Here is a 26,934-nt window from a genome sequence, read left to right as displayed (position 1 = left end):
CACAGGGACAAGGCATAGTTGAAAGAGCTCATCAAACTATTAAAACGTACCTATTAAAGCAAAAAGAGGGAATTGGAAAGGGGTATATATCCCCCAAAGATAAACTTAAAATAACTCTTATTACTCTAAACTTTCTAAATTTGGATTCATCAGGACTTAGTGCTGCGGAAAGACATATGTATCCGAAAAATGTACATAAGCCTAAGGTACTTTGGAAAGATATTCTAACAGGACAATGGAAAGGTCCCGACCCAGTTATTGTCTGGAGTCGGGGTTCCGTTTGTGTGTTCCCACAGGGAGAACAGCAGCCGATTTGGATTCCAGAGAGGTTAACCAAAACAATTTCTACAGAAAAAGAAGATGATTTGACTGAAATCCATAACAGCTGAAATCCAGAGCTCCAGCTTGGCTATTCTTACATCTGCGACAGTGATTTACCATGGTGCTTTTTTCAATATCTATTTTATTATTGCATTTTTCCCACATCATAAAGTTCTATTTTATTTTTGAGCTCATACAAACCTAGGTTAATGTTTTTCTGATCAGTTTTGTTTTTTGACTGTTTTTTATTTTTTGACTGTGGAGTTTTTAAACATTGCAATGGAGATTTTACCTAGGTAAAGCTACAAGGCCGTTATTATTGTCTTATGTGTTGTGTGTTATATCTGCACTGTTTTGTGTTGCATGTCAGTATGTGTGTATGTCCATATTTTTATATGAGGAGCGCTCATGAAAAAATGGATCCGAATTTTTTTTTATTCACGTGATTTAAGTGGTTTAATCTAAATTAGGTAAACAGCTGTTAATGATTGTTTTCAAAGGTGGTTAACAGATCTGTTTGCTTACTATTGTTTTTAAAGGTGATTAACAGATCTGTATGTTTACTTTCACTTTTCTTTTTCATTATATTTAATAATTCTGTTCAGGATAATGTCTCTTTAACATCATTACCAGAATTCCCATCTCCATCCCAGTGCCGGTGAAGACTAAGAAAACCAAACTACAGCTTCTATGATAGCTACCACAGTAAACTGTATAAACTGATGCATCAATGAATATAACTCAACAAGTAATGCTCAATCAAGGACTTGATTTACTTTGGGAGGAAATGGACATATTGATAGACTCTTCCACTTTGAACTGCCTGCAGAACTTGCCTGGACTATTTATCAGTTGCATGCATTGTGAACTATCGTCTGGTGCAGCGAATTGTGGTAATGCTGGCATATTTTTGCTGATGGTGTCGCCAGTGGTGCAATTTCCTTGCCAGCGCACCCCATGTTAATTGTGGCATCTTTGCTGATGGTGTCACCAGTGATGCAATTTTTCCAAAGGAGCCGTCAATTGGCTTGGTGTCGTGGCATTTCTGTATCTTCCTCCCTTCTACTAGTGATGGTCTAAAATTTGGGGGCCAACAGAGGTGAGGCAAGAACCTCACCCCCCCCACTGGCACCAAGATTAAATTTGGGGGCCAACAGAGGTGAGGCAAGAACCTCACCCCCCCACTGGTGCTTAGGCCTATCCACAAGCATGGCTGAATGCTGGACCGGTAGTCAGTGACGGGTTGATCTGATTGCAGTGGATTCAACCTAAGACAGGAAATTGACATGTAAAGGTCAGTTCTCCCATGACGGGTAAGAACCACATGTTGAATTGGACAACCTACCAGGCACGGTCCTAAGCCACATTGCTTGTTGTTTAATTAATCAGAAGGGGGGAGATGCTGAGGGCCATTACCAAGTAGGAATGACGCATCGAAATTTCCTTGCCTAGCGTACCCCATGCTGCTTAGAGGACATTCGATGGGACATTGCATGCTTTAATAAGGTGACCTTGCTCAAGGACCAAGGCGGATCTGGGTTTAGAGCTGATCAGGTTTGAGGAAGTAACCGGCTCCTTGAGTTTAAGGCGTTGCCAGTTTAAGATAATGGGTTTTAGGGAAGTTGGAAGTTGAAGATTATTGCTGGGATTAGGGTGTTCCTGCTGCTTGTTCCCGTTGAGTTCTCATGAGATTAAAAGGGGATTTGGAGAGAGCCTCGTGGAGTAGGTGAATTGTGCGGGAGACGGCAGAACGCGATTGCCCCTGGACCTGTGTGGAGGTGGTGTGAGAGCTGGAATAAAGAATTGCTGTTTGAATCTACAAAGCTGTGTGGTGGCTCGTGATTCTGGTGCTAAGCATTGACCTTGGCAGTGGGTGAAGGGTGATGAAGACTGTTGGCAACAAAAGATGTGGCAGTAGGTTCCAGCACTGTTAGTTTATGACTTGGGGATAAGAATAGTTTCCCCTTTTAAGATCTCACAGGACACCCTATTTGGCCAGGGGATATTTATCACTCGGGCAAAGCAATTATTGCCATGAGAATATCCCATCAAATTGAATGCTTGTAGATATTGGCAGGATAAACAACTGCACCCAGAAAAGAAAAAGAAACCAAGGCCAACCTGTGTTGGTAGGCAGCCTCTGTAAAGGCTCTTCTAAAGAAAAGGATGAAAAGGGCCTCTTCCATTGCATATCAATCTGCCTAGTATAAGAAAAAGGCCCCAAAGGAAACTCTGGGTACAACTGACAGAGGGAAACTCACTTAAAGTTTGTGGAATTGTGATGATTATAACGGAGACAGGTCAGGTTCCTTTTAGGTAGTAGCTAGCAATAAATAGGGAAATGCAGGTCAGGTCACTAGTGTTCTTTAAATTACTTTAAGGTCTTTTTAAAACAACTTCCAAGGTAGACAAGAAAGCAAAGGGTGGTAGTTAATTTGTAAAAAATAAACAGAAGCAAGGGAGCTAGTTGGAAATTGTGTCAGGAGAAAAGAATTAATGGGACTAACCCTTGACAGGGTTCATTGATATTGATGTACAGCTAGAAATGATTGCTGTGTTTCCAATTGTCTGGGAAGATTCCTTTAGTATCATAGGTGCACTAAGGTAACTTCTGACCAGATATCAACCTCAATGCCCACAATAACATGGGATTGACTTGTAGATGAAGTCCTCTTAAATAGGAGGGACACCATAACAGTTCTGGAGAGGACCAACTAAGTTAAAAAACTCCATGGCGCATTGTGAAGAAGGAGTCAAACACTCGCTTGGTCAAGAGTACAGAAGGTGGTTCCCAGGTCTCCTGGTAAACATCAAACAATGATAAATTTAGAGAGAGCATGGTCTCCTTTGTTGTTCTCTGATCATAGATGCCCACTTTGTCTTGAGAGTGCTTTCTGCTTGAGACTCATTTTGATTTTACTTTATTTTTACCTTACTTCACTTTTAATAAAGTTCTCTTGCATGACTTTTGGTGTCTGACTTTAAATTTTCTTTCATTGGAACACAAGAACCAAAGTTTGGAGTTTCAGCTCCCTGTCTTCCTGTGGCATTCCAACTCCACGTAATGTAATCTGGGAGAAAAAAACATTAAGGCACAGTTTTTGTATATGCTGGATTGTCCAGTCTTCTGGAATGAAATTTATTGTGTAAATTAAATGCACAGATAACATTTATAAGGACGGTTTCAGAATATGAATTTAAGAAAGGGTCTGAAACTAGAGAAGATTAAAAAAAGTTATAGGTATGGAAATATATTTTAGTATGGAAAATTAGAAGACAAAAGAAATGTTTCTGGAAAAGAAAGTGTTTTGTCCAGTAAAGTAACATTCTTGTGCTTAAAGTTCAAGATGAAAGAGGAGAAAGCTAAAGTATAAACAAGTTGTGAATGTTTAAGTCAAAGAAGTTTTGCAGAAGGTAAATCCCAAAATTTTGTGTAACATTGATTTGCTCTTATCTACTAAGATAATTTTCTTGTATCTGTTAGTTCTTATTACTTAGGGAACTAAGTCTTAAAGAAATTAGAATTTGTACCTGCATTTTGTTTTGTAAACCTTTAGCAGAGCAGGCTCTGTTTTCTTTTCCTAGGAGGCACTTGCACATGAAGTTGTTGCTTTAGGGTGAAAATATTATCAGTACATTTAATTTATACAACAAAATGTATCTCAGGAGAGGGATCCTGACAGTCTAGTTTCTACAAACAGCAACAACAACAACAACAACAACAACAACAACAAAAAACCTTTGACTTAATCCTTTTTTTTAAAAGGTTATTTATGAAAGTAATCCTGGTCAAAATTTTAAGTCATCAGTTTCTCTAACAATGATAAATCCTAATGAACACTAAACTTTAAATATTTTATAGCTCTTACATCTTGCATAAATCGGTACTCATCAATTTGAGGGTTTTTGTTTTGTTTTGTTTTGTTTTTAAGCAGGCAGAATAAGCATATTATAGGATATCGGGCAAAACTGACTCAATTAATGTTTTAAACATTTGTCCAAAAAAGAATGAATCTCCAATAATGCCTCTCTTTTGGTTAGCAGGAAACAGTTTTTATTTGGCTGCAGACAGGTTCAGAGGGCACAGCTTTTGCTGTAATCAATCAATCCCCTGAATCCCGAGTTCAGGTAGTTTCAGAGTTTTATATCCAGCATGTAAGGTTAGGGGTTCAGAAGTTCACAGTCTGCAGAAGTTCACACAAAAGCAGCTTTTTCTTTCACTGTTTTGTGCAAGTTAACTCTTCAAGGACAACACCTGAGAAAGGGAGAGCTTCTTCTCCCCCTTCTTTCCTTCCCCAGCCAGCTGTTACCATGGAGCCCAATTGGTATCTTCTCTTATCTTAAAAATGCAGACATCTCTGTGAAGCCCAGCTCAAGGCCAGAGGCCTTGTTTGCACATTTCTACAAACTACTATACTGGATACATTTGTGGAAAACTAGTAAGGGGGTGTCCAGCACCTGGAGTGCTGGTATCTTCCTGGCCAGTGGTCAAGTAAAACAGGGCAACAGGAAAATAGGAAGTTTATCTACACTGAACTCTTTTGCAGAGACGTTTTTGCTGACAGTCCCCAAATCAGCCATGGTGAGGATTTCTGGAGAAGCCCAGTTAAGACTTTTCTGAGGAGAAAGGGGATACCACTACATCCTTATAAAACAGAATTTTGGTTAAGATAACACTGATTACCTTTCTCAGGGTTCCTTTGGCCTAAAAGGTCATTTTTAGAATACCTTTAGCAGAGCAGGCTCTGTTTCCTTTTCCTGGGAGGCACTTGCACATGAAGTTGTTGCTTTGGGGTGAAAATGTTATCCGTACATTTAATTTACACAACAAAATTTATCTCAGGAGAGGGATCCTGACTGTCTAGCTTCTATAAAAACCTTTGACTTAATTAATGTTTTAAACATTTGTCCAGAAAAGAATGAGACTGATTTTTTTTCTTTTTCTTTTTTCAGCTTGTAAAGTGGTTGGAGTATGGGATATTGTTGTTTGGCTGGTCTCCCTTTATCATCATCAAAATGCCATCAACTTGAAGCTTTAAAGGAGTTCTCCACTGTCAATTGTATCCAGAAACTCTCTCTTTTTCTCCCTCCCACATCTCTCTCTGTGTCTCTCTCTCATATATAACGTACGTGTGTGTGTGCGTGTGTGTGTGTGTGCGTGTGTGTGTGTGTGTGTGTGTGTGTTTATCTCCAGCCAACTCTGTCCAGTGAATGTCATATAGAAAATAGGGAGACTGTTAGGAACCTCTCTGTGCAGAAATCAGCAGGTGTAAGACTTAAGTACCTGCATACATGGGAACTTTGGGAAGCCCTTGTATTTTATCTCTGTAGGCAATAGTCAGGGCTATGCCCCAAAGTGTCCTGTAGCCAAATGGGGCATCCTGTCAGATCTTACCAAGGGATGACTATTTTGTCCCCAGGTTATAATTTAATGGTACTGGTGCCCATTACCACATTCTTTGTGACTAGCAGTTTTCACTTATAAGATAGGCAAGTTAATTGTCAGATAATGAGGGTAATGGGCACCAACTAAATTTTTTTCACCCAAATTTAAAGACAACCCTGTTAAGCATTCTAGTTCACTCCTTCATCCTAGAGTAGTGGGAAAATGAAAATAGAAGTTGACCCAAGTGGAGTTTATGAAGGGTTAAGGAAAATAATATTCCTACAAGAGAGCCCCAAGGGAAAAAGCAAACTGTCATCTCTTCCTGGGTTCATTCTCCAGCATCTCTGCCTGAAAGGACACTTACAGAGTCCACACAAAGTTCAAAGACCATGCTGCACACTGGAATCTCACACAAGAGATAATTATTGTCAGTAGCCTGAGGCAAACCACCAAGGCTCACCCTGGAGGAGAGCAGCAGTGTGTGCGCACTCATGGTGCAGCTTTATAGTCTGCAAGAGGAATTTCATAAGCTGCCTAGAAGTTGTGTCCTAAACTGGGGTGGGGTTGACTGTTTAGCAGGCATACATTCTTGCGGGAAGTTAAACAGCATTGCCTCAGAATAGAAACTTTGGAGCCTCGAGATAAACTGGCTCCCAACCTAAAATGGTGAACCTGATGCCAATATTGATCTGATGCCAATACTGAAAGGCGAGTGACTCACCCGAGAGGAGATTCAACAAGAGATTTTTTGGGGGGCTGCCGGAAGGGGAAGGAAAGGAGAGGCAGAGAGCAGAGACAGGAGAGGAGGAGAATAGAGATAAAGAGCAGAGGGAGGAGAGAAAGAAGAGAAAGAAAGCAGAGAGGAAGAGAGGAGGTGGCAGAGAGCGTGAGCTTGCAAGCTTGGGCTTAAGAAGGGTTGCCTAGGCGACGCGGCGGGTGCTGATTGGCAGGGTGACTCAGGAAAGGCTAGTGAACACTGTGTCCTGTGGAGATCGGTGGAGAAAAACCTTTGAATTTGGCGTTCTTCAGCTTGGCGCCCTTGGGAGGGGAGGGGGAGGGGTAAGGGATTATGTGATGTCTATCGAGACAGAAACCTAACTTCAGGGGGAGTCTCCCAATACCCAATAATACTACCAAAACACCCATCCCTTTCCAACCACAATGGGAAAAGGTTAATACTGAAACACTGGGCCCTAGAATTTTACATTTTCCCATTGTCAAAGAGTCCGGGAAGGAGAAGAGCAAACAATGAAGCTCTGGGTAACAATGGGTGCCAGAGGAAGGAAGATAAACAGTGAATACTATGTTCTGAGCTCTTCCCAATGATAATGAGTTTTAAACTTTTTACAACTGCCTTCCTGAATTAAAATTTTAATCTGTACAACTAGGTACCTGACTGTCTGAACAGCACATCTGCAGTCTCCAAAGATCAAGTCATCCTCGTTGTAAACTGTAAAACTCAGACTCCTGTAATCTGTAGGCAATTTTTGTACCCAGAAAAAGAGCCTTCTGATTGATTGGCTTCATTGCAGAATAAAATAAATGCTTTCTGATCCATTTGAGTTCTTCTTCTGTCCTGGTTATTTGAATTTTCATTATGGTGCAAAAACCATATTGGTTATTTTTGCATACAGGTTACAAAAAAAAAATTCAGAATTAAGAACTAAAAGCACACAGCCAAATAGAAGGTCATGGGCCAACCCAAGAGCCTTAGAACCTTCCCAATATCTATCTATACAGCATGATGCTTTGACTATGTCCCTGCGGCTTTGAAACTTACATGTTTTTTCTTTTTCTTAACCTTCTTCTCCCTGATCTTCTCCTTCCTGATCTTCCTTTCCCTAACCTCCCTGCTCCATCTTCTCCTTTCTAATCTACTCCCTAATCCATTTTCTCTAAATCACCTCTTTAAAAACCCCCTATTCCTACTGATGGGCAGAATCATAGCCTTTGGGACAGGAGTACCCTGTGTTTCTCCTTTACTAGCAAAACAATAAATCTTTTTTCTTTTTTTTTTTCTTCTCAAAACTGTGTCCTCATTATTGGATTGGCAAAAGGGACAAGGACCAAGCTTTTGACAACATAGATTCCAGCAATTAGCCCCAATGCTTTTTAATGTCTGTTTAGCAGGAACTCTGACCAATGCCTTTTTCTAGAATCTTAAGTCCCCAGATAGTATACTCAAGTGCAAAACTTTCTACCAGTTTTCTCCTAGAAGCACAGGGAGTTTCATCTTTTCTTCTCTCATTCAAAACAAACTTTATTTCTTTCATTTTTGTCTTCTGCCACCATCTGTGGATTTATTTGAATCCATAAGAACCCAGAAAGAAATCACTGAGACCTCTGATAAGCAAAAATAACCACATGGTTTCAGCACCATTATGAAAATACAAATAACCAGGACAGAAACAGACCTCAAACGGATCAGCAAGCTTTCCTTTATTCCAGAGTAGAGTCAATCAATTAGGCTCATTTTCTGGGCACAAAAATGGCTGCTGGTTACAGATGGAGTCTGAGTTTTACAGTTTACAATGAGGGTAGTTTAATTATTGGAGACTGAAGTAGGACATGTTGGTTTGGACAGTCAGGAAAGCAGTTGTAAAAAGCCTGAAACTCAATGTCACTGGGAAAAGCTCTGAACTTGGCCAGAATTCACTGTTTATCTTCTTCCTCTGTTACCCAGAGCTTCACTATTTGCTCTTCTTCCAGACTCATGGGAAAGAGTAAAAGTCCAGAGCCCAGAGTTCCAGTATCAGCCTGCTCCCTTCAGGACCAATTGTGGTTGGGAAGGGATGAATATTTGCTTTTGGTGGAGATGCTGGGGATTATAAGGTCCTTGCTTAGCATGTGGATGGCCATCTTAAGTGACAGCCACCATCTTAAGAAAAAGTTTCTCTTTCCTGTCCAAGGGCCTTCCTGAGAAAGGCTCACTACTCCCTCAACCCACACTTAACCACCCACATTAGAACCGGCCCTGCTCTAATCCCTGCCCATATTGCTTCTCTCCCTCTATGGAGAGATGTGACTTTATTTGTCAGCTCTGACAAACTCTCTTGTGTATCTCTGCCTGGTCTCCTTCTTTCATTTCTGGGTTCCTGGCTTTCCTTTCAGGGATGAACCCAGGAAGGGATGACAGTTTACTTCCTTTCCCCAGGGGGCCCACTGTTACTGGGAAAGAGTTTACAGGGAGTGGATTAATGATTGCTTGCTCATCCCCTTCCTCCTGGTCATACTGTTTTTGGGGATTGTCATTTCTTTGTTCTGGGGGTGTCATTCTCCATCTCCTTCACCTACAGCCCATGTAGATTTCATTTGTCAGCAGAAGCAGTGAACCGTGTTCCTTTTTCAAACTCAAATTTGATTCCCATGGGCAAAGAGTGGCTGGAAGGCAGGGTGAAGGCCAGGTCCTTTTTACCCATTTCTCTAAAGACCAGGCAGTTTTCCTGGGATTTTTTTCTTTTAATTTTTCCAGGACTGTGTCCCTGACACACAGCAGGATGATTTGCAGCTTCCTGGTGCCTGGCTGAGAAGCAGTACTCCAGAAGGTCCACACTTGATTGAAAGGATTAAACAAATTAAAAAACAAAAACACAAACCTTTCTTTTGGTGTCCTGCTGTTCTCGCACATTAGAGCCGGCACCTTTTTGTACCCTCAATTTAGTTGTAGACTGTTCAGACTCCTTGTTGTGCAATTGGATTCATGCCTGTTCACATAGATTTCCTTTCAATTATTGTATCTCTGACAGACCAACTCCAACTGCAAGATTGTACAATAGTAAGGATTAGACAGTTACAGTAAAACATTATATTTTTCTTAGCTAGGTTTATATCGATAGGTAGTGTTGTGGGACAGACAGATGTGACTGGTGGAGTCACAGGGTTAAGAGAATAATTCTATAAAATGGGCCCGCCGTGCTGACCCCACATGCTTTCCTTTCCAAGAAGATATTTACCCACAGCTCTGCCTGGCCTAAATGGACAGGATATATCACATTCCTCAGCAAACTACCTGTTAACTGCAGGAGAAATTGTGGCCCAAGATAATGTCCATGGGAGGAACTCAGGGGACTTTTATGAACAGATCCTGAAACTCTGGGAGATAAGAATAGTTTCTCCTAACCATAAAATCTGTAGAAATGTGTGCTTAAGAATCCAATTAGGGGCTGGGGATAGAGTTGAACCAGCGTGTCTGGGCTGGGCCTTAACACAGGGGTTGTGCAGCCTGAGGCTTGCACCAGTCTGGACCCTGAGCTTCTGACCAGTTGGTAGAGTGCTTACCTAGAATGCACAAAGCTTTGGATTCAATCCTCAGCACCACCACCATCACCACCACCACCACACACACACACATGCACACACACACAAACACACATCCAATTAGAATCAGTCAGCATGGGCCAAAGTAACCTAGAGTTGGCATGGCAGTGGGGACTTGAAAATCTGATGTGATTTTGCTGTCAGTCAAAAGTCAAGAGGTGAACATGGGTAAGGCTCTCTGGAAACTTCTCTGGAATCCTCAATAAACTGGATTGCAGGACAGGCACTTTGTCCCTCTCCTGTCTCAGAGGACCCACTCTCTCCCTAGAGAGTGTCCCCATTCACTTTCCTATACCTTCAGTAAACTCATACCTATTACTCTGAGTGACATGTCTGAACATTCTGGCTTGGTCACAAGAATGGAGTGATCCACGCAGGAAGCAATCAAGGAGACATTAATTTACAACTTTTAAAACTCCCTGTAGGAAGGGACAATTTCTGGGGCAGGTTACCTTAGCAACAGATTGGAGCAGGGGCAGGCTATCTTGATAAGGGTGGAGGCAGGGCTCCTGAAGGCATTAACATTTTAATTCCTCAGGGGCAGTCTCCAAGTTCCTGGATCCAAACTGGCCTCTATTTTCTCCATCTGACAGGATTGCCTATCTACACTGACTGCCTGTTTTTAATTCTGGCTTCAGAAATATCACAGTGAGTCCTATTAATTCGCACAATTAATATATATTACTACTGATGATGATGACACCCAGATCAATTAGTTCAGAATCTCCAGCTGGGACCTTTATTTAGTTATTTTTTAATAGTTTAACATTCTTTGTGGCGCTAGGGACCAAACCTAGGGCCTCACCCATACGAGGTGAACACTACACCACTGAGCTACATTTCCTGTCCTCCGTTTTTCAGAGCTCCAGGGGCTGATGCCAATCTGGTTTGGGAGCGGGTAACTAAGACTTCTGACTCAGACTACATTTCCCAGAGGCCTCCGCGGCCATTTCCGATTCCCCCACCTCCCAGCCCCACGCGCCTGGGGAAGGCGCGCCAAGGCTCTCACCCCATCGCGCAGCTTGGGTGGTAGTCGTCTCTCACCGCTCAGTTCCAGAGTCTGGCCGCCTGGAGGAGCCCGGGTCTTGAGCCCCTCGGGTTGGCGGGTGCGCCCTTCCTTTTCCTGGGGCAGGTAGGGGCAGAGAGGCATGTGCGGGCCGGCCCCATCGTAGGGGTTCTGCTGCGTGAGGCTGGCTCCCGCCAGGACTGAAGTTCTGACCAGACTGCCCACCTGTGCTGGCAGAGGTGCTTGGCCTGAAGCTCTGTCGTGTTCTTTTTTACTTATCTCACCCACTTGTTCCACTGTTTTGGTAGGGAATAGGGCCGGTCTTTTTCCTTTCTTGTGAAGGACTTAGAACGACTTTTTCATGCTGCTTTCTTCTCAGGTTGGCTAACGCAGGATTCCCTGCCATTGCTTGGAGGAGATAGATGGCGCTAAGACTACCAAGACCCCAGATCCAGGCAAGTTGCATTTTCCTTTTCCTAGGAGGTCCTAGTGCGTTTCACTGTGAGTTGAGGTTTATGCCCAGTTGACCTGAAGAAGCAGTGCTCTGTGTCTGGGCCAAGCTGCTTGAGCCAATACAATTTCTCTTGAAAGACCCAGCAGAACCTCAGCTGGAGCTTTGGTGAGCTGGCACACCGGGCTTGTTTATTATTAGTTAATTTTAAACCCAGCATATAGGTTACCTAAAGGGTAAAGTTGTTTTTCACTTCATGTTACTGGAGAAACCACATAAAAGCTACATGTTTGCACTCTGGTCCTCTTGTTCCTGCTTATTCAGGCATGCCTTGGGACCTGGTTCTCTGTCCTTTCTCAACCGGTTACACCTAACTGATTATCTGAAAAACACCTCTGGTGCCTGCGTAGGTTTGTGACATGCCTCGGTGGTTTTGCAACTAGGCCTGAGGTTGTTGGGCTGGGGTCTTTCACTCTCTGTTGTTATTCCTTCATTTTCTTCTCCTTTACATAGTCACCAGATTATTACTGCACTTGCCTTCTACAGTGCTGGAAATGGAAAAGTAGTTTGCAGACTTAGAGAAAATGGAAAGTGGACACTTTTAGCACTTAGGCTATTGGTGAATGATTGGTGAATCATTCATGAAAGGAAAGCAACACTCTTGACTTTCCTGCATAAGGTTATGGGTTTCATTCTCAGTACCTCGAAATTGTTTTGGGCCAGCTGTATGGGCAATGACTAAACAGACTCCATTGTGCTATAAGACTCAATGTCATGTAAGGAATGCTTCTCCCAGGGGAACACCCCACCTCTGTACCTATCAACAGTTGTTTAGCATAGCTTGTTTGGCAAGCAAAATGGCAATTCTTATACAATGTAAAATTGTTTCCTTTTTTGTTCCCATTTTTTTTAAACTTTTTTTTTTTTTTTTTTTAAAGAGAGAGAACTTTCTTTGTTTGTGTGTGGTGCTGAGGATCGAACCTGGGCTGCATGCATGCTAGGCCAGCGCGCTACTGCTTGAGCCACATCCCCAGCCCCTTTTGTTCCCATTTTTGTGGAACAATGTACCCTGTCAGAGAATGATTGTCTAGGCCTTAGTAACCATTCTTTAATTTGTACTTAACTAGGGTTGTTTTGACTGATTTCTCCTTCTATTTATGATTTTTAGATCTCATGACATTTGTTTATGGTTTTGAACCATAGCAACAGCCACTTATGATTAATATGGTTTTGAACTATAAAAGGTGTACTCAAACTCTGGAAGGATGTCAAAGGGTGTGTAGACTTGCAGTCTGCCCCTTAGCCCGCCAGCTGGTGGATCCAGACCGCCAACTGGTTAATAAAGATGGTTCCTTCTCCTGCTTTAAGATCTACTCAGTGAGGGCTGGGGATGTGGCTCAAGCAGTAGCGCACTTACCTGGCTTGTGAGCGGCCCGGGTTCGATCCTCAGCACCACATACCAACAAAGATGTTGTGTCCGCCGAAAACTGAAAAATAAATATTAAAAAAACCTCTCTCTCTCTCTCTCTTAAAAAAAAAAAAAAAGATCTACTCAGTGATTTATTGCAATCTCTCCATAACAAAAGAAGAACAAAACCTCAAAACGAAATATATATAGTAGTACTCTATACAATTGGGAAAATTCAGAGTCATGATGTATTTCTTAGAACTTGGCACTGTATCTTAGTGTATATTGAGTTACTGGTTGGAAAACAGTTTTTTTTCTCTCTTTTAAAAAATTATTCCCCAGAGTCAGACCATGCTTCCTGTAAATTTTGGAGAGAAATCCAGTATCATTTTCCATGTCTTTCAGTTTATTCATTTGTTGTTTGAACAAATCCTGAACACTTCTGTGTTGGGCAGTGTTTTAGGCTAGGGAGCCAGCAGTGACCCAGGAAATACTCACCCCCATGGAACTCACATCTGAGAGGTTACTGGCAGTAAATACAAGCCTCTCCTGTCAGGTAATGAGAAATTACAGGATGGAAAATGAAGCAAGGCTCTGGGTAAAGAATGTGATGGAGAAAAAAGAAGAGGCAACAGAAGCAATCATCAATGAAGGGAGAAATGAGTAAAGGCCAGGCCCCCCAAAGCATGATTGTCATGTTGGAAGATCCCATGGTGAGTGTTATAGCCACCCCTCCCAGTTTTCTAGCTTCCTGATTCCCAGGACACAGTCTGAATTACCAGAAGCTGGCCTTGAACCTCTTGCTTTCCTTTTCTAGTGAAGTCATCCTGGTTTAGGCCTCAGGGGTGAGGATGTAAACAGTGGTTCCTAGATAAGCAGAAGTGGGTTTTATTTTGCAGGAGTCATTGACATTTGGGGATGTCACTGTGACCTTTACCCGGCTGGAGTGGAGACACCTGGATGCTGACCAACAGGCCCTGTACAGGGATGTGGTGATGGAGAACTATGGGAATCTGGTGTCTGTGGGTAAGGATATCTTTCTTCTGAACTCAGAATTGGTTTACTGGACAACTTTGTGTTTTCATAGGGTACATGGTGTGGGATATTAAAAAATCTTAAATGACTTAACAAAACAAAACATGGGCTTAGATGCTGGAGTCCTTCCACTCCTCAGGGAGATCAGAGTCATAGAATTTAAGATGGATAACATTGTTGTTCAGACTAGCTCATTTCTCTGACTTTCATGTTAAAACTTATCTGCCTCCAAATATAGGAGTTTCTCATCTATAAGAAGGACTCAGTTCTAATTGACTTTACCTCCTCTAGTTACGTTACTACATGACTTAGGCATGCTTAAAACTATCTTCTAGGCTTCCCTGACCCTTTAGACCTTCCAGTTTATATTGAGGTCTGGGATGATTCCTTGGGCTCATAACCATGGTCAGTTTGCTTTTCTTTCTTTATGAATAGGGCTTCTCTCTTCCAAACCCAAACTAATTACTCAGTTGGAGCAAGGAGAGGAGCCTTGGATGGAGGTGCAAGAGGTTCCCTCAGGTAATTTTGCTTATATTATTTTCAGGGAAACTTTTATAACTGTACTTCATGCAAATACCAGTGACAAATAGCATTTATGGGAGGTGGAGGGGGGTGTTTTGAAATCTTTTGAAATAATTCCTTTTATTTTTGCTGTATAATTTCCTCTCTTCCCCAGATTATTGTGTAGGTTCTTTATATATTGACAGTTATAATTCGGAATTCCTTAGTCTGTCTTTCTGATTTAATTTTGGTTGTTATTTGAAATAGGATGTTTACAATTTAGATGTAATATAAGCTAGCTGTTTCCTCTGGTATTTATTTATTATTTATGTAACATGCTAGCTGAGTGCTCTACCACTGAGCCACAATTCCAGCTCTGATATTTTAGTTTTTTATGTTTTTTATAGCACATATTATCTTTATTGATTTGATACCTTTGATATTTGTTTTATCAATTTAGAGGACTAATAAATGTTTCTGCAAAGACTTAACCACTGTTTGGTGCTTTGTCCTAATTTTTCTTTTTCGATGTTTCCCTCTCTTTGCTAGAATTTAGAAATGCTTATGGTATAAATTTCCAATGGGTTTAAATTTTGTGCAGTATCCTTCACATACCTTTCTGATCACACAGTTTCACTCCCCAGAGGCATCCTGTGTAAGGTTCACGTGGAAATTTCTAGATATGTGTGCTCTGTGTGAAATATATGTTTTTTTTTTTGCTACAAGAAATTGAACCCAGCAGCGCTTAACCACTTTTCTATATTTTATTTTGAGACAGGGTCTTGCTGACTTGCTTAGGGTCTTGTTAAATTGCTGATGCTGGACTTGAACTTTGCAATTCTCCTCCTCAACCTCTTGAGCTGTTGGGCCTTTTAAAAATATTTTATTTTGAGGTTAAGTTGCTGACACTGGCTTTGAATTTGAGATCCTCTTGCTTAGCTTTTTTTTTTTTTTTTTTTTTTTAAAAGAGAGAGTGAGAGAGGGGGACAGAGAGAGAGAGAGAATTTTTTAACATTTATTTATTTTTTCTTAGTTCTCGGCGGACACAACATCTTTGTTGGTATGTGGTGCTGAGGATCGAACCCGGGCCGCACGCATGCTAGGCGAGCGCGCTACCGCTTGAGCCACATCCCCAGCCCCTTGCTTAGCTTTCTGAACCACTGGGATTATAGGTTTACACCACTATGCCTCGCTGTATATTCATTTTTTTAAGCACATGGTAGCACATTACTTTACATCTTACTTTTGTCACTCATATTTTGGAAATCATTTCATATAGTTATGTCATTTAGAGCTGTCATTTTCTTCCTTCCTTCTGTCCATTCTTCTGTCTGTCCTTCCTTCCTTTCTTGATTGAAAGGGTGCTTCACCACTGAGCCACATCCCCAGCCCTTTTTTTTTTGTATTTTATTTATTTTGTATTTTATTTATTTTGTGTTTTATTAGAGACTGAGTTTAGCTGGGTTGCTTAGGGCCTAAGTTGCTGAGATTGGGTTTGAATTTGTGATCCTCTGCCTCTGCCTCCTGAGATGCTGGGATCACAGGCATGAGCCATCATGCCTGGCCACAATGTAAATTTTAAGAAAGGTTTATTTAGTATTGTCTTTTACTTTGTATTGTCAACTAGAATGGTAATGATGGTTATGCTGGTCTTTTTGTATCTTTAGTGGATTGTGTCTAGGATTCTTCAGTTGAACTGGCTGTTAGGTTTGGATACCTATATGTATGTAAAGGACATTTAACTCACAACTTTTATTTAAAGAAAAAGGTGTATTTATTTTTATTTTTAAATTTTTATTTATTTTAGTTTTTGGCACCTGGGATCGAACACAGGGGTGCTTATCCCATCCTTTTTTTTTTTTAGAGAGAGAGAGAGAGAGAGAGAATTTTTTTAATATTTATTTTTTAATTCTCGGCGGACACAACATCTTTGTATGTGGTGCTGAGGATCGAACCCGGGCCGCACGTATGCCAGGCGAGCGCGCTACTGCTTGAGCCACATCCCCAGCCCCATTACCCCATCCTTTTTATTTTTTATTTTAAGACAAGTTCTTGCCAAATAGTTTAGGGCCTTGCTAAGTTGCTAAGGTTGGCCTTCAACTTGACATCCTCCTGCTTTGAACTCCCAAATTGCTAGGATTATAGTCGTGTGCTACTGTGCCTGGCCTTCAAATAATTCTTTTGCTTATATTATTTTCAGGGGAACTTTTATAACTGTACTTCATGGAAAATACCAGTGACAAATAGCATTTATGGGAGGTGGAGGAGGGTGTTTTGAATGCTTTTGAAATAATTCCGTTTATTTTTGCTGTGTATAATTTCTTCTCTTCCCCAAGTTATTGTGTAGATTCTTTATACATTGACAGTAATAATTCAGTATTCTTTATTCTGAGTTATATTCTGATCCCCCGAAGAAATTTTTATTTCTTCAAATGAAGCATAATTGCTGATTTTGTTAAGTGCTTTTTCAGCATTTATGAAAGTAATGTGTTTTCTCCCTTTTGTGTTAGTATGGTAAATTTCATTTTCAGTTAGTGACCTTGCATTTTTTTTAGAAGTTCATTTGGTCATGGTGTATTACATTATTCTAATATACCAGTGGATAATCATGTTTGCTAATCTTGTATTCAAATGTTTATACTTACATTTAAATATATTTACATTTTCTTTTTAATTTTTATTAAATATATATTTTTAAATTGTAGTTGGACACAATACTTTATTTTATTTATTTATTTTTATGTGGTGCTGAGGATCGAACCCAGGACCTTGTCCGTGCTAGGCGAGCACTGTACCACTGAGCCACAATCCCAGCCCCACATTTTCTTTTGTTTTTAGTGCTGGGGATTGAACCCAGGGCCTTTGTGTGTGCCATGTATGTACTCCACCATTGAGCTAAGCTATTCTCCGAGCCCTTCCTTTTTTTGTTGTTGTTCTGGAGTGTAATTTAGTAATCCTGAGTGGCTGGGATTACTGGTATGCACTACCATGCCCAAGTTTTCATTAATTTCTTTGTTGGAGATCAGTGATTATTAAAATTCTTGCATGTATTAAATTACATGTTGGAGTAAAATTGTTGCCCCTACCTCATTATTCATTGTGTTCTCAGGTGTGCTGTTGTGGTTAATGTGAGGATCATGCTATGAAAACTGTTTCTATAGAGTATTTCATTGTTTGGCTATACTGCAGTTTATCACCTATATTTAGGCAGATGTTAGGGATTTTCTAGAATTTGTCTATTACAAATTCTATTCTCTATCCTTGTTAACACTTAATATTGTCAGTCTTTTGAAGTTAATCATTCTAGTTGGCTATGCAGTGGGTTTAACTTTCCATACCCATCCATTGTGGTTTTAATATCTATACCTTTGATATCTAATGAGGTTAAAGACATTTTTAAATGTCTGTTGGCTATTTTATTAAATAGTTATTCAAAATTCCCATTCTTTTAAAAAATGTTTTTATTTGTTCTTTTTAGTTATGCATGATAATGGAATGTATTTTGACATATTACACATACGTGGAGTATAATTTCCCATTTTTATTGTTATACATGATGTGGAGTTATGCTGGTTGGTTATTCATATATGAACATAGGAAAATAATGTCCAATTTCTACTGTCTTTCCTTTCCCTATTTCCCTTCCTTTCTTTTCATTCTCCTTTATCTAATCCATTGAACTTCTAGTGCCCCCGCCCAGCTTCTATATATCAGAGTGAACATCTGTATATCAGAGTTAGCATCTATATATCAGAGTGAACAGTTTTTAAATAAATTTGTATTTAACTATTGCACTGATTATTATTTCACTTAACTGACTCTGAGTTTAAAAATACATTGTTTGAGCTGTGTGTGGTGGCACATGCCTGTAATCCCAATGACTGGGGAGATTGAGATAGGAGGATTGAAAGTTCAAGGCCAGCCTTGGCAATTTAGCAAGACTTTATTTCAAAATTAAAAAAAAATTGTTTTGAAAGTTCTGCTTTAATCCCCATTACTTATTTTTTAAAAATTTGTCCTCATTATTTAAACATGATAGCAGAATGCATTTCAACTCATTGTACATAAATGAAGCACAATTTCTCATTTTTCTGGATGTACATGATGCAGAGTCACACCATTCATGCAATTATACATGTACATAGGGTAAAAATGTCCATCTCATTCTACCATCTTTTTCATCTCTACACGCCCCCTCCTTCCCCTCACTTCTCTGTGCCCACTCCAAAGATCCTCCATTTTTCCCTAGCCTCCCCCCATTATGGATCAGCATCTGCATATCAGAGAAAACATTTAGACTTTGTTTTTTTTTGGGATTGGCTTAATTTGTTTAGCATAATATTTTCCAACTCTATCCATTTAACTGCAAATGCCATAATTTCATTTTTCTTTAAGGGTGAATAATATTCCACTGTATATATGTACCATATTTTCTTTATCCATTCATCTGTTGAAGGGCACTTAGGTTGATTCTATACCTTAGCTATTCTGAATTGAGTTGCTAGAAACATTGATATGGCCACATCACTGTAGTATGCTGTCAAAATGCCCATTTTTAATTTTTTAAAAAATATTTTTTAGCTGTAGATGGACATAATACCTTTATTTTTATCTTTATGTGGTACTGAGAATTAAATGCAGTGCTTCATATATGCTAGATAAGCGCTCTACCACTGAGTCACCACCCTAGCCCCCAAGTACCCATTTTTGATTACATGTGTGGTATCATCTCTCTCTCTCTGGTTTGAACTTTTACAGTTAATGGACTTGTGATGAATAGAAAATTTTCCCAGTTTATCATTCATTCCCTTTTTAGTCATTGATTTTTTGTGTGTGTCTGCTTTTTTAAAACAATATTATTTTTGTGTTCTTCCTGTTTTTATTTCCTTTCCCCATGTTCATGAAGGAATTATACTATGTGATTTTTAGAAACTTTATAGTTTGTCTTTTAATATGTATTTTTTTTTTTAGCTGTAGATGGACAGAATACCTTTATTTTTATTTTATTGATTTATTTTTATGCAGTGCTGAGGCTTGAACCCAGTGCTTCATATGTGCTAGGCTACCACTGAGCCCAAACCCCAGCCCTATAGTTTGTATTTTACATTTAGATTTATCATTCTTTTAGAAAGGATTTTTGTGTATTGTATGGAGTAGATTTCATGTTTACTATTTCTCCCCAAAAATGTGTTAATGAAGAGTTTCCTTTTCCTCATCAATTTGTGTGCTACCTTTGTCACAAAGTGTTCATGTGTGTATCTTTCTCTTCATATAACTAATTTAACTTCACCTATTCTGCAATTAGTACCTTGGAAATTTTTCTAGTTAAATCATTACACATTAATTTAACTACACAGAGCTGGATTTTTTTCTTACCGAGTTACCTTCAACTTACATTTTTTTGAAAAATAAGTCTTAGTGTTAGTATATGATGTATATAATTTTTCTCTAGACTAATAAACATATAAATACAAGTAAGGGTATATAGTGGACATAATATCTATAGGTATAATATATACAGATACAATATCTATTTATCTATATTATTTTGTAAGAAAAATTTGTTTTCATGCCAGGCACAGTGGCACACACCTGTAATCCCAATGATTTGTGAGGCTGAGACAGGAGGGTCGCAAGTTTGAGGCTAGCCTCAGCAATTTAATGAGACCCTAAGAAATTTATTGAGATGCTGTCTCAAAAAATAAATAAAAATAGCTGGGATATAACTCAGTTATTCCCTCCGTTCAATCTCCAGTATTCCCCCCCACTCCCCAATGCATTCAGTAAAATAATTGGTCAATGATTGTTGATTTCACAAGTTTGGCTGCATTAGTTTTTTAAAAACATTCTTTTTTTTTAAATTTTAATTTAATTTAATTTTTTTTATCGGTTCACAACATTACAAAGCTCTTGACATATCATATTTCATACATTAGATTGAAGTGGGTTATGAACTCCCAATTTTTACCCCAAATGCAGATTGCAGAATCACATCGGTTACACATCCACATTTTTACATAATGCCATATTAGTGACTGTTGTATTCTGCTACCTTTCCTATCCCCTACTATCCCCCCTCCCCTCCCCTCCCATCTTCTCTCCCTATTAAAAACATTCTTGTCAAAATCATTTTGCTTAGTTTCTGTTGGTCTGTTAACTGTAAGCAGCTAGAGGAAAATCACATAGTTCACCTCATGTTAGAAATTTAGATTGTTATAATAAATTCTTGGCCTGAGAACTGTTTTGTTTCCTTAATTTTTTTGTCCTCCAAGACAGTAAATTTGGCATATTGTTGAATTCTCAGAAAAATGTAATTTTCAAGTTCTCAAATATCCTACTGACAAGAGTTTAGTTATCATGGCTTACTTTGTGCACTTGCTTTTCCTCCCAAATTTGCATTTATCCTCACTTTTTTTTTTTTTTACACAATACCTTTTATTTATTTTTTATATGTGGTGCTGAGGATTGAACCTAGGGCCTCACACGTACTAGGTGAACGCTCTACCACTGACCCACAATCCCAGCCACTTTTTTTTTTTTTTTTTTTTTTTTTAGTTCTAGTTGGACAAAATACCTTTATTTTATTTCTTTTTATGTGGTGCTGAAGATCAAACCCAGCACCTTGTGTGTCCTAGGTGAGCGCTGTACCACTGAGCCACAACTCCAGCCCCTCTCATATTCTTTTTTTTCCTTTCCTTCTTCTCCCCTCCCCTCTCCTGCTGTTTTCTGTGTTATTTTCTTAACTTATCACCCTCTTAAATGCTCTATATTCATGTTTAAAGTTCTTCTATTTCTTACTGAATCCTACTTCTCCTGTCATTACTCTTGCCATCTCAGCAAGAATCACAAATGAGACACATTGATAATTTTACTTATCTCTTAGTCATGCAGAATAGAACATTACTCTCATTTTCAGTTTGCTAATAAAGAGGACATTTGAATTCTTAAAATTTTCTTTCAGTCCAAGAGTATTGGCCTAAAACAAAGATGTCAGCCCTAAGGCAACATCCTTCTGAAGGATCTGTTCTTGGAGAGCAAGCAAAAACTCTCATGTTGGAAAGAGGCCTGGATTGGGAGAGCAGAAACTCCACAGAGAAGAAATCCTATAAATGCAAGGAATGTGGGAAAGTCTTCAAATATAACACCTCCTTTATTAGCCACCAGAGTAACCACATTCATGAGAAACCATATAAATGTAAAGAATGTGGGATAGCTTTTATGAGCAGTTCATCTCTTTTAAATCATCATCAAATTCATTTGGGCAGTCCACCTTATAGATGTAGTAAATGTGGGAAATTCTTCAAGGAGCCATCAACATTTATTAACCATCAGAAGAATGAATCTAGAGAAAAATCCCATAAATGCAATGAATGTGGAAAAGCTTTCAGAAAGAATTCTATCCTTTTAAGTCATCAGAGAGTTCACACTGGCCAGAAACCCTACAAATGTGAAATCTGTGGGAAAGTCTTCGCTCAGAATTCATCCCTTACTCAGCACAAAAGAATACATAGTGGAGAGAAACCTTTTAAATGTAATTCATGTGGGAAAGCTTTCAGGGATAGATCAACTATATGGCAACACCAAAGAATCCATACTGGTGAGAAACCATATATGTGTAATGAATGTGGAAAAGCTTTTTGGAAGAGCTCAGCTCTTAATAATCATCGAAGAATGCATGTAGGAGAGAAACCCTATCACTGTAATCAATGAGGGAAATCTTTCAGGTACTGCTCATCTTTGATTTATCATCAAAAGACTCTTAGTGGAAATAAACCCTATCAGTGTAAAGACTAGGAAAGCTTTCACGAAGACCTCACCCTTCCTGGACATCAGAAAATTCATACTGGAGAAGAATCCTATCAATATAAGAAGTGTAGGAAGTTGTTTTGGCACCACTCGGGACTTATTGAGCATCAGAGGCTGCATACCAGAGAAAAAACCTTACAAATGTAATGAATGGGGGAACGAGTTCAGCCCTTAAACAACATAAGAAAATTCATAATCAAGAAGGAGCAATCTAATGTTAGTGTGGTGACTCATGCAAGAGTGGTTTATTCCTTCCTATCATTAGAGGAGACATTTAATAAATTACATATTTGAAAAAATATTCCGTGTACCTGTGGGAGAAGTTACTTGTGAGGATGTTCTTTGTAGTGTGGTTTGCAGGAATGAAGTATTTGGAATCTAAGTATCTATCAACATGGGAATAGTTACAAAAGAATACTGTGTACCAGTTGAAAAAAATGGGGTAGAGCTCTGAATAGGACCTTGCAAAACTTGCAAGCTTCCTGCCTCAGCCTCCCAAGTTATTGGAATTATAGGCATGTGCCACCACATCTGACTTAATATAGTTTTCTAAAACAGAAAATTTAGAAGCTATAAAAATCAAACAAAAGATATATTTTACATAAACACTAAAAGCTGTTCATGACCAGAGACTTCACAATATTAAAACACAGAGTCAGAAATGGGGAAAGTATTACCACACATGTTTAACAGATACTAGAGAGAGCTTAAAAATATGTGACACAGGGCTGAGGCTGTAGCTCAGCAGCAGAGCGCTTGCCTAGCATCTGCAAGGCACTGGGTTCGAGCCTCAGCACCACATAAAAATAAAATAAAGGTATTCTGTCCACCTACAACTACAAAAAAAAAAAAAAAATATATATATATATATATATATATGAGACAAATCCTAGCAGAGATGTGGTCTTGGAAACTATTGTGCAGTTATCAAGAAAGAAATATAAATGGTTAAAATAAAAAGAAATGGCCAAATATAGTGATCTGTGAATCAGATTTGGGAGCACCTGTTTGGCGAAAATCAGTGAAACTATCTTGTGCTTTTAAGGGTATAAGAACTTTGGTATATTTACATATTATTGAAGGAATTGTGAATAATGTGCTTGGTGGTGAGAAGCATAACTTGACTTACCCACTTTGCCCTTTAACTTAACATTTCTTTCTACTTAGTAATATCTAATAAAAACTAAAGATGGTAGCTGGACGTGGTGGCGCACACATGTAATCCCAGCGGTTCAGAAGACTGAGACAGGAGTATTGCAGGTTTAAAGCCAGCCTCAGCAAAAGCAAGGTGCTAAGGAACTCATTGAGATCCTATGTCTAAATAAAATACAAAATAGGCTTGGGATGTGGCTCAATGGCCTAGTGACCCTGAGTTGAATCTCCGTTACCCATCCCTCCAAAGTATTTTTACTTTAATTTTTTTTTTAAATTAAAAAAAATGTTTTTATAGCATTGTAGCAATGAAAAGTTGGAGTTGTTGTAATGCTTGTTTTCAGGGCAGTGGTTTTATTAAGATACACGCATTCTTTGAACTACTGTGCCATTATTTATCATTAAGTCAGGTTTTTATTTTGGGGGGTGAGTACCAGGGACTGAACCCAGGGACAGTTAACACTGAGCCACAGAAAGATGGGGTCTTTCTGATAAGCTTAGAGCCTTGCTAAATGCCTGAGGCTGTCCTTGAATTTGTAATCTTCCTTAGCTTCTTAGTGGTTGGGATTACAGGAATGGGCCACCATGCCCGGCCAAATCAGTTAATATTTTGATGGGTTTCATTTGTATGAATTGACAGGAAAATATTTCTCAGACATTAAGAGGGAAAAAAGCCAAATCACAGAATAATGGTGTAGTACCTGTTGCATACATTATACTTGAGCCTTTATGACAAAAAAATATTTCACTGAATTGGCCACTCAAAAAGTGATTGGTGAAAACTGGTTAAGCTGCTTTGGATAAGTTTGACAATGTAAATATATATCTGTTAAATACATGTTCTTATTGATCCAGAAATGCCACTCAAATTTAAGGAAATAGTCTAGTGTACAGAGATTGCATTGCTCATCACTGGACTAGTTATAGTAAATTCCTAGAAAGAGGCAGGGAAATGTTTAGTATCAAACTTTTGTAGGCTTGGTTAATTAAAATGGTTGGGTACAACATATCCAAACAGGGAGACAGGAAGATGCCATGAGCCTTTACAGGGAAGACCCAGGGAAGATTGGCTGAGGCAAAATAGAAAGTGGCCCCCGGCTCCTTGCAGCTCTGGAATTTGGCAGCCACAACCTGGGTCCTTGACCTGACCGAGCTGCCCCTCTAGCTGAGCATTTTGTGCGGATCAAAAACTTGTCTTTCACTGCTCCTGCACCTGCAGCTTCCACCGCTGCTGAGCACCCTCCACAGCTCTAGGATGATGTTTGGGCGAGTGTGTGTGTGTGTGTGTGTGTGTGTGTGTAATGCAGCAGCTGCTGCCAGGGACCTGCCAGGGACAGAGCATCCTCGTTCTTCTCTTCATTGTGCAGTTGTTCAGTGTAAGCATCTGGTTTTCCAATCAGAGGGTCCACCAGCATTAGGAAGGCCATGTACAGCAAAAGGGCCCCCACCACGGACAGGTAGACTACTTGCACTCACATAGCAGGCAGTAGGCTTCCATGGCCAGGCACAGGCGTGGTGGACTCCACCACGTGCAGGCAGTTGCAGTCCTTCTGAGATACGTTCTGGTTGTAAATGTGCCCACTGATGTTTCTTTTTTTTTTTTTAAAGAGAGAGTGAGGAGAGAGAGAGAGAGAGAATTTTTAATATTTATTTTTTAGTTCTCAGCCAACACAACATCTTTGTTGGTATGTGGTGCTGAGGATGGAATCCGGGCCGCATGCCAGGCGAGCGCGCTACCGCTTGAGCCATATCCCCAGCCCCCACTGATGTTTCTATAAGGTGGACAGACGCATTTGCACCGGATATATTAAGAACTCTTGTTGGCTTGAGCTGGGGGCACCAGCAAACCCCCCACTAAGACCGCCAAAGACAGAAGCTTCATGCTTATCAAGCTTGCTGAACCAGCAAGACCGGACACCTCCTGAGGATACAGCCCTCTGGAGCCCCAGATGCTCCGCTGGGCAGCTCAGGCCCGACTGGAACTCTAGGTGTGAAGTCTGGAAGCCCAGATCCCGCAGCGAAAGCCAGTGCCCTAGGCGCTCAGGAATTTGGGGCCAGATTGGGACTCCCCCCTCCCCGCCCCCCCACAAGCCCCAAGTAAATACCCGCACCCCTCCCCCAACATTTAAGGAACGTCTCTGTTCCTTAAAGAGGAATGCCCAGCGGCAAAATTTTCTTTCATGTTCCCAAATAAATACTTGCTAACCGGGGTGGGGGTGAGGGGGTGGGGGTGGGAAGAAAAATTTAACAGGCAAAATCCAAAACAACAAATTCCTGCATCTTTAATAGCAGCCTTGTTCTGAATTCTTTCCTAATGCTGAGTTAAATAAACTAATCTATAGTTCTATAACAGGTTTCTCCAAGGAATTGCCCTTTTTCTTGACAGTCACACTACTAAAGAATTGCAAAAAATTATTGCGTTAACAAAAGATGTTCTACTTATGTTTTCTCACACATTGTTTTTCTTTTTTAGGGATACTAAATGTAAATTGACCATTACAAAATAATGGCAATCTGAAATATTTAATGTCACAACGTTCTCATAATGGTCAAAATTTTTATTCTTCTGATTTCTAAATATGTCACCACAAGTATTAAATATGTATATGCATAAAAATTCTACTGTAACTACATTACATAATGTCAAAGTTTACATAGATAAGAGTACACTTATAATACTTAAAGTAAAATAAAAATGGATCCAAATATGTTTAAGTCATGTGATTTAATAAAATTCAATTTAAAATGGCTGATTAAATAAAAATAAATTATATCTTCATTCTTAATACATTTTCCAGCTGATTAAATAATATAAAAGATTTTTAATTTATAGGGTAGTTAACATATGTATTTATTTGCTCTTAACTGTTTTTCTTCAACAGGAAATACATAACTTATTATTATGTATATTTACTTGTGAAAGACCCCCGTTTCCCTGTCCAAGGAGAATCACACGAAACACTGGCTGCAAAAGCAAGAGGTTTATTGGGACACAGGCGCCTGCGGGTGCCCAGCAAAACCTCAGCCGGAGCTTTGGTGAACTGGCACTCCGGGCTTGGGGATACAGAGATTTTTTTATAGGGTTTAGGACAGGTTTCGCACTGGAAGCAACCGGTTTCTTATTGGTTTCTTTAAATCTAGCATACCCACAGGTTTACATTCCGTTGCTTATCTGTTCCGGTTTATTCATGCATGCCCCAGGATGTGGGTGCTCTGTTCTTCAACCGGTTGTCTGGAAAGCATGCCTGGCGCCTGAACCTGTTTATGGTGTGCCTGGTATCTTGGTTTTACATCTTGGCCTTAGGTAACTGGGCTAACTGGGCTAGGGTCTTTCACTTGATGCTCTGCCTTTTACTGTTTAAAATAAATTCAGGGTAAATGTAATTCATTATATAAATGCCTATTTCAAGAGATATATATTGACTTATAAAGTTAAGATGTTAACATCAAGTAATCTTAAAGCCTAACTGTTGTTTATGTTTTCATAAAGTGGTAAACCAGATATATATGTACAAAGGGTCCCAAAGCTTTGGATACATTTCCATTGAAAT

At 39.6% G+C, this 26,934-nt stretch overlaps 1 protein-coding gene, 1 long non-coding RNA gene and 1 pseudogene across 2 annotated transcripts; 1 reads left to right on the top strand and 2 right to left on the bottom strand.

Annotated features, from left to right (window-relative positions):
* Positions 1 to 11,171, bottom strand: LOC144376184 (uncharacterized). Its single transcript, XR_013436375.1, has 4 exons — positions 11,034 to 11,171; positions 9,304 to 9,464; positions 1,494 to 3,392; positions 1 to 1,433 (listed from the first exon to the last, which is right to left on the bottom strand). It is a non-coding gene; the product is annotated as an uncharacterized LOC144376184 (long non-coding RNA).
* On the top strand, positions 10,967 to 22,532 carry Znf485 (zinc finger protein 485). The gene is given in 8 exon segments (XM_078042883.1): positions 10,967 to 11,269; positions 11,410 to 11,485; positions 13,446 to 13,602; positions 13,789 to 13,915; positions 14,360 to 14,443; positions 21,387 to 22,360; positions 22,362 to 22,390; positions 22,392 to 22,532. Coding segments are annotated over 6 exon segments (1,335 nt in total). The 5' UTR covers positions 10,967 to 11,269; positions 11,410 to 11,485; positions 13,446 to 13,536; the 3' UTR covers positions 22,447 to 22,532.
* A 566-nt stretch (positions 22,533 to 23,098) lies between these two features.
* Positions 23,099 to 25,572, bottom strand: LOC144376182 (proton-transporting V-type ATPase complex assembly regulator TMEM9-like; annotated as a pseudogene).
* Between the last annotated feature and the right edge of the window lie 1,362 nt (positions 25,573 to 26,934).

Source organism: Ictidomys tridecemlineatus, chromosome 1, assembly GCF_052094955.1.
Source record: "Ictidomys tridecemlineatus isolate mIctTri1 chromosome 1, mIctTri1.hap1, whole genome shotgun sequence".
NCBI classification, from domain to species: Eukaryota; Metazoa; Chordata; class Mammalia; order Rodentia; family Sciuridae; genus Ictidomys; species Ictidomys tridecemlineatus.
Note: the sequence above shows the minus strand (reverse complement) of the source record. Positions and strands in the feature narration are given on the sequence as shown.